The sequence below is a fragment of the Anoplopoma fimbria genome, chromosome 20, assembly GCF_027596085.1.
Source record: "Anoplopoma fimbria isolate UVic2021 breed Golden Eagle Sablefish chromosome 20, Afim_UVic_2022, whole genome shotgun sequence".
NCBI classification, from domain to species: domain Eukaryota; kingdom Metazoa; phylum Chordata; class Actinopteri; order Perciformes; family Anoplopomatidae; genus Anoplopoma; species Anoplopoma fimbria.
The window spans coordinates 12,321,656-12,330,011 of record NC_072468.1 but is presented as its reverse complement, the minus strand read 5'-3'; the positions used below and the strand labels follow the sequence as shown (position 1 = coordinate 12,330,011).

At 41.3% G+C, this 8,356-nt stretch overlaps 1 protein-coding gene across 1 annotated transcript in view; it reads left to right on the top strand.

The window, feature by feature from the left end:
• adgrb1a (adhesion G protein-coupled receptor B1a) overlaps positions 1–8,356 on the top strand; it is a 110,588-nt gene that overhangs the window by 78,544 nt on the left and 23,688 nt on the right. The window contains exons 18-22 of the mRNA XM_054621129.1: positions 4,484–4,587; positions 6,204–6,306; positions 6,932–7,082; positions 7,170–7,239; positions 7,532–7,598. Of these exons, the coding sequence (XP_054477104.1) occupies positions 4,484–4,587; positions 6,204–6,306; positions 6,932–7,082; positions 7,170–7,239; positions 7,532–7,598 (495 nt within the window). The remainder of the gene's footprint in view (positions 1–4,483; positions 4,588–6,203; positions 6,307–6,931; positions 7,083–7,169; positions 7,240–7,531; positions 7,599–8,356) is intronic.

The following is an 8,356-nucleotide window of genomic DNA, read 5'->3' as shown; positions in this document are numbered from 1 at the left end:
GACCTCCTCGGTGGTGGTAGCTGGAGCGTCCCTGTGTCTGCTCATGTGGAATAATGCAGTCTGGTCACTTTATTTTGGATGGGAGCGCTCTCGTTTGGACGCTGCGTGAGGCTTCCAGCCGAGCCCCGTCATTGGCTGAGGAGGGAGTAAAAGTCTGTCTGTCTCAGCAGACGCCTTTCCATTCCACTGCATTCGTAATCTTTTTCTCCCCTCCTTTTGCTTTTGGAGAAGGAACTCACTGCAGTGCAGATTAATCAGAGGGATTTAATTAACTTGGCCCCGGCGCACACATCAAACCTGGAGACAAGACAGGCTATAAACTCAGCCAATTATCTTCTGCTAGAAGAGGAGTGGGGAGGAGGCGACACTCCCTCATGTCCTGGTCCCTTCATTTTCACCCACTGTCCACCCCAACCACCAACTGCAATGCTTATTTCATAAAACTGCCCCTCACATTAGCTCTTTCCACCTGCCCAAAACACCACACACTGGGATGAGGGGTTGTGTGTGGGATTGAATATGGTTTTGGATGGTTGTGATGATTACTTCTGTAAATAGCTTGAGTATTGTTGGCATAGACTATTCCTTGCTTTCTTTTCAAGAGTAATCTTTAGCTTCTCTATTGGCGCAAGGGATGGCGATGTATGTTGGTTGGTCGCTTTACAAATTTTGTACCAGACTGAAATATCTAACCAACTATTTAATGGATTTCAGCATTACTGTGCTCAGGCATTCACGATCCCCAAAGGATAAAACTACCTGACTGTAAGACACTAACTGTAGAGCTTGGCGTTGTTTTCAATAGTGTGAAGATAACCAATATCAATATAGTGAAACTCAAGCTCCTCATGTCACATAAAAAATAAAGCAGTCAAAGATCCAAAATGTGTTAAAATCGGTAACGTTTGATGTAGATCATTGAATTAAAGAAGAGTAGAAATCTGAGCAACAAATCAATGCCAGCTTTGAGTACTTTTTGCCTGGTACTTAAAAAGTATTACATACACATGTATGTGCGGTTGAATGTAATTGATTGGCCAATGAATTTCCATGCTAGATAACTGAGAGCCCAGACAAAGTTTTTGGACACATTACAGTTTTTTTTGCAATTGCTAAAACACAATTTCTGAAACAAAGGCCTACACACACTAAATGAAAAACACATACACAAAATATGAATCTCTTGCAAAAGCAAACACATTCAAGGGAGGTGGATGGGTCAAACAACCAAAACTGTCAACCAGCAGACCTAAGCCCAACCATGATGTTTTTCCTTAACTTAACAAAGTGGTTTTGTGCCTAAACCTAAGTCGTCACGAAAAGAAAGCTGTGCCAAGTGACAAGAAAAAAAACGCAATTCGTGTCCCTTGAACACGAAACCAACTGAACCTATATAGTGCTCTCATTGGTAACAGGTGTTCTCACAGGTGCATTCTGGGTGGAGGTGATAACTGAGTCAATAGCAGTATTCAGTAAACAACACATAGGCTTTTAGTTTTGAATGATGTGTCTAATGTACACAACCCTGTGTATTTATTGGCAAAAAGTGTTTTAGATTTTCAAACAATGCAACCCAGACTATGTACTTGTGGTTTAGCATACCTGGTTAATAACTGTGCCACAAGTACAAGCACGCGTAGTATTAATTCCATACTACAATGCTTTATTGATTTTAAATCAGTTAGTGTTGGAGTTTTTTCTCCTCCCTGTGAAGCTCTTAAAGAGTGTTGGGATAAATGGATGTATAAATAAATTGAGCTAGAACTTTGAATGTTGTTTTAAATATAGTAATAAAGACAATTAGGTGCAAAGAAGAGAAAAAAATCTTTATTATTGTGCCTATTTTTAGAGATCAATATTGGCAAACTCAAATATCACAAGCAGCACAGGCATAAACACACAGCCTCACACCCTGCTGCTGCAGCTGCCATGTTACAGCGTAGCCATGGCAACTAAGACAATGTCTGCTGTGCATGCAGGGTGTTTAGCTGTCAGTTTTAAGGATGGTAAAGAATGTCAGTCCTATATCATGTGCATGCTTGTGATGTGAAGGCACGCATCACTGGGTGTGTGTGTGTTTTTCGAGGTAGCGTGGTTTATTCATGATTCACCTTGAAGTCACCTTGCTCTGCAACCGAGGCTGCCGACTCTTCTCAAGCTGTGGATGCCAGACATCTGCATGTGCATTGTGTGTGTGTGTGTGTGTGTGTGTGTGTGTGTGTGTGTGTGTGTGTGTGTGTGTGTGTGTGTGTGTGTGTGTGTGTGTGTGTGTGTGTGTGTGTGAGTGTGTGCATGCTCATTATTCCCCACATAATTTTATTCATGTCAGGGCAGCAAAGCCTCTCACTGAAAGCTATAGCAGTGAAATGATTTGTGTTGAGTTCACAGCTCCCCGAGGCAGTGCTGGCCTTCCTCTGGTGTGTGAAGTCATCCCGCTAACCTTTACAACTCCACTTACCACCATAAACACTCCGCTGTACGGCCAGCCAACTGGGGCCGGCCACTTAAACTCACTGACTCCAATCATCTATCTGTGAGTCTTCAGTCAAATCACAAGTCTTTAAGCTGAATCGTCAAATGGCCATTTTTTATAGAGCCTGTGCTGTTGTCCACAGAGCCACACATCATGACAATCCTCGGCTGACACCACAGTATGCCAGCTGAAAAATTATAACACCATGTTGTTGGCGCGTTAACTTGCAGTGTGTCACTTCTCACCTTGCTGCTGTGATCTAACTTGTATCAGTACGCCATGACATCCCTGCCACAACTCAACAGGGCACACCTGTCAGTGATGCTTGATGGCTGTGGTCAGAGGGGCAAAACATTGTTCCTTGGAAGAGCAGTTTTTTCATCATCATTTACTCTTTGATATCATTGATCATCTTAAAGACAACTCATGGAAAAAAATCCACCCCTTCCCTTCAATGATAAATAATTGGACCCATCTCTACCTGTTAAGGACATCAGGAATGTTATGTTGATAGTTACTTGATCTTGGGGCCTTTGCGTTTACACCTGACCTGATTAATTAGCATAGTTGCCCCTATTTGATTATGCCAAAAAAATAAGCTATATGTGTATATATATATATATATATATGTATTATACAAAAATAAACAACTACAAGCATGTAAACATCTTGGGATTTTCTTTTTCAATACTTTATTTTAATGCTTTTCATTAAACATGACATTAATCAACAAAAAAGTCACAGCAACTCAGTACATGTCCAGTAGGGAAAGTAAATAAATAGAAAAATGGATGAATAAATAAATAAGAAAATAAATAAAACAGTAGAAATAAGTGAAACACAATAAAATACTTGTTGAAAGTCTACCTGTCGTGCAGAGTGCTGTGCTGTGCTGTGATGCTTTAGATCTCATGCAAGTCTTTCAACCTCTATTACTGAAATCGTGTCAGCCATTTATCCCTGGAAAGAAGGGGGAGAGGGTGATTTCCACGACAATCTTCCCCACAATCAAGGACTGGTGCATGGCTGTAGGAAGACACAAGGTGAGTTAGTTGTGAGTTGGCGAGTCTAGCGTCTAATTGGATGGTTCTATTATAGACTTTTGATTACCAGTTAAATATTCCGGGCAAGTAAGTGAAGGGGCAAAACCAGTTTGCTAAGTCAGTCGCACAGTGGTGAGACAAAAGAATGCAGTCTGGATTTAGAATAGTGGTGACAGTGGACAACCTTGAACTGGATCAGCTGGTGTCTACTGGTAACAGAGCGGGACTCAATTATATGTCACTGGGATTTTGAATGAAGTTTTTTCTTCCTGGAAGTTTAACTGTCTGCAAAACAGCCGCAGAAAACGTGTGCTTTTCTCGATCTAATTAAGATATTAAGATTGCAGATTGCACGCCAGTACCAAATTGAAATGGGTATCGAGCTCGTCTTAATAACGTAGAATCTGTTTCAGTGTGGGGATGTCGATTTTGGGTGCAGCTCTGAAGTCAACAAAGTTACTTGATTTAATTTTGGGGCCAGGACGAGTGCTGCATATCAGCAGCAGTTTGGATTATTTCAAAGATGTCTGGGATTAACAAATAAACCAGTTTTATTTTTACATGAGCTACAATGTCTGAGGACTTTAGCCTTCTGAATCACATCAGAGAGTCTGAAGTGATGGTAAGGAAAAATGCAGTCCACTGCATCTGAACCGCGAGTGACCCAGTTAGGAGGTAAGCTCTCAACAAATGGAGTCATCGGGGGAATTTTTCTGCGTTTGTATTCATCTGCTGACAGCTCCTGTCAAAGTCTTCACATACAGTTCTGCAGGACTCTGCTGAGTTTCTCTCCCCTTTGTTTGCGGCGACGCTTTCGAGCCTTTCCATAACAGTATTTCTATTCATCATGCAGTTGATACGGACGCAGTGATCAGCTCATGAGTCATGATTGCATCAAAGGGCTTGGAGACATGACCACAGCGTTCTTTTTTTCACATTCTGTTATTCTCTTCTTTTTATTTTTCAGAACATGGATAAGACACAGCTGCCATCCGTGACGCTGATCGTGGGCTGTGGAGTGTCTTCACTGACATTGTTGCTTCTCATCATCATCTATGTGTCCGTCTGGAGGTGAGATGAAGCATCTTGTTTTGAGGGGCAAATAAGAATTGTGTTGGTATTAACAGAAAGTTGGAGATCACTCTGCTAGCCTGTGCTTCGAAGAGAGGTTTCAATTAGAGTTGTTCCGATACTAGCATCATTGTTACCAGATCATCATGCTAGATCGGTACTGCGCATGTTAAAAATGACTATCCCACACCCATTTTGACCTGACAATGCTAAATGGTGAACAACAAATCTAAATCAAAATCAGCAGACCGGATGCTAGTTAACATTAGCTGTGGGCAGCACAGCCCTGGTTGGATCATTTACGGAACAGCTAACGCTAATGAAGGTTGCATTGAGTTACATTAGGATGCATTCAAGATGCATTCAAGCCCTTTTCAGTAAACAAAAAAAGTATTATAACCTAACTCTATCATGATATGTTCCACTGTAATCTTGTAAAATGTAGTTTTTGGTGGGAAATCTAGTTGTTTGAAGCAGCAATACAAAATAGATATGACCTGTTTAACTTCCTTACAAAAGTTTTAAGTGGCTTATAAAACATTATTAAAACTACTAATGACAAGCTTTAATTTCAATCAAATTTTTTTTACTGATTTTATTCCACTGGTATTGAATTGGTTTTCGGTATCTGGAAGTAAAGGATGGTATTAGAAGATCTCTAATTTCAATATAGAACATATAGATAACGTAAACTTCCTTTCATGTGCAACTGTTTTCCTTGTCTGTGACTCTTCAAATTTAACTGTTGTAGTACTGATTGAGAAGATAAGCTCAAACTCATGTAGCCTGGAAGCCTGGTTCCAGACCTCAGAATAGCCACTCATTTCTCAATTTATTCAGATATTCCAATATGCGTGGTATAGTTGTCATTGACATTGGTGGCACATGATGTGCGTTAAAACACCCATTGTGAATGACATGTGGTGTTAAGCGTTTCGAGTGCTGGGACGGATGCATATTGCTGCTGATTAGTTAGGACAAAGTAAAACCCACTTCCCAAACAGAAATTGGCTAACATGTGATTATCAAAAGGTTGGACCTCAAAGCCAATGAGAAGAGAGTAGAGCCCCTATTCTGCAACGAAAGTATAAATTCAAATAGCCTTCTAGTTTTTTGCTAGATTGAACTCCCTTTTGCTCAGATTAAGATGTAAACATATCTTCTATGTCATCAAATCTTCAATAAGTGAAATAAAAATCCAAGGAAGCCTCAGTAAGAGGAGCAACTAGAAGTTTAGTGCCTTGCTCAAAAACACTGAGACATGTGAACAGGAGGAGCCAGGTATCGAACCGCCAATGCTGCTTTGGTCCTTTGGTCCTTTGGTGTGTCTGCACTGATTAATGCACGACCCAGTCACCAGCCGCCCAACGAGAGAGAAACCTAGTTTTGTACCTTAACATTAGGTTACTACTATATAGTAACACACCTCCTGTCTTGGGACCCTAAAGGAAGTGACACACTTCCATATGGGGACCCTGCTCTCTATCTATTGATTGGGACCTTCACAATCTTGTCTATTGGTCTGTTGTGTTAGAATCCACCATAATAAGGATTTGCTAAAAAACACAATCATTGTTGTTTTTCTTTTCTATATCTTTCCTGCCATTTTCCTGCAGGTACATTCGGTCTGAGCGCTCAGTGATCCTCATTAACTTCTGCCTCTCCATCATCTCCTCCAATGCCCTTATTCTCATCGGTCAGACTCAGACACGAAATAAGGTAAGAAACGGTCCAAAGACCAACTTGACGGTTTATCTATATTAGCATGAACGTCAAGAATTCAAGGGATTCAAAGATCATTTATTGTCATCATGCAACAGAGGGATGCACAATAAATGTCAGTAGTAGCCCGTTTGTAACACAACAACCACATGACAAACAAAACAGAAACAGTAGTACATTCCTGTAGTCCATTTTTTGAATTTGCATCATAAGGAATGTAAACGGCAGCAAGAAAAATAATTCTCTGGGCAGATGATATGGCAGATATCTTCACATTACAAATGAAACACGAGGAAAACATTGTCCATCAACCTCGACTGGAGCTTCCATCCCGGCTCTCCTCCCTCTCCTCTCTGGGGCAGTTTGGTGGTGTTCAGTCCAGCAGGTTGTGATCGTCTCAAAGTCCTCTGCACTAAATCCCCACACTTTCTTTTCAGATATTGATGAATTTATGTCATATGCCATTTGTTGTAAAGAGGAAAAATCAACAATTAAGACAAAAATGTAGCAAATGGACAGTAAATGTACTGTACTTGATGACAAACGATCACAGTGTTTTCCTGATTAATTAAGAATCTCACTCGTTCTTTGTTTTACTCTACTTCTTTTCCTGTCGTTTCAGGTCCTTTGCACCCTGATCGCTGCATTCCTTCATTTCTTCTTCCTGTCCTCGTTCTGCTGGGTTCTGACGGAGGCGTGGCAGTCTTACATGGCGGTGACGGGTCGCCTAAGGAACCGCATCATACGCAAGCGTTTCCTCTGTCTCGGCTGGGGTGGGCCTCTCCTTTGTGTTGGTCATGTCGTTCATCTGGTCTCTCTCATTTGGCCCCTGTTAATGTTTTTTTTAATCTCCCTCCCAGGGCTCCCTGCACTTGTGGTGGCCATCTCAGTGGGATTCACCAAGGCGAAGGGATATGGAACACCGAGCTAGTAAGCATGCATTTCTGAAGCTCCATAATGTATATACCTCCACCTCCTTAACTATTTATGCAGGGGTATTACACATGGATGGGGGTTTATGATTGCAGCATAATTAACCGCTCTCTTTTCTCTGTCTCATTCATCTTTTATCATCCTCATTCTTGTCATGTCCTCTACCTTTCACCTCGTGTCTCACCACCTCCTCTACACCTCCCCCCCTTCCCTGCCTCCCTCCTCCATCATCGCTATTACTTCTAATCATGTCTCTCCACATCTGTCTTGTCCTGCTCCTCTCTTGTAGCTGCTGGCTGTCTCTGGAAGGAGGCCTTCTCTATGCATTTGTTGGACCCGCTGCAGCTGTTGTCTTGGTATTTCTTCTTTCCTCTTCAGTCCGTCATGCCGGTTTGCTTTTAAAACCTCTGCACTAATTCAAATTTAGACCAATATGTATGACCAATATACAACGTGTTACAGTTTTAAGCCACTTTAAACAAAAAAAAAACATGTTTACTGCAGGGTAACGGTAATATTGTTCATGAAAACACAATATTAAAATGGGAAAAATAAATACAATAAAGCTAGACAGCAGTAATCGTAAATACAATCTCTAACAGTAGACAAATTAGTTTATTGCAAAGTTAATAACCCATGTCTCCTGCTCGTGATCTTCTTTTACTTCCCTGCCTTCTCTTTTCCTTTTCAACATTTTATTTGACTTCCCTCCTTCCCTTGTTAACATCTTCGTTTACTCCCCTCCCTTCTTTTTCCTTCCTTTCTTGCTCCTTTACTTCCCTGCCTCCTCCTTCAGTTTTCAACTCCCTCTTTTACTTCCCTGCCTTAATCATTTCCTTGTCAACATCCTCCTTCACTTCCCTCCCTTCTTTTTCCTTCCTTTCTTGCTCCTTTACCTCCCTGCCTCATCCTTCCCTTGTTACTCCTTCTATTGTCAAAATTCTCCTTTACTTCCTTTCCTTTTCCTTACTTACTTCCTAATTTGCTTACCGACCTCCTCCTTCCCTTGTCTACTCCCCCTTTACTTTACTGCATTCTACTTTCCTTGGTAACTTCCCCCATTCACTTCCTTGCCTTCTTCTTTCCTTGTCAACGTCCTCTTCATCCGTGGCCT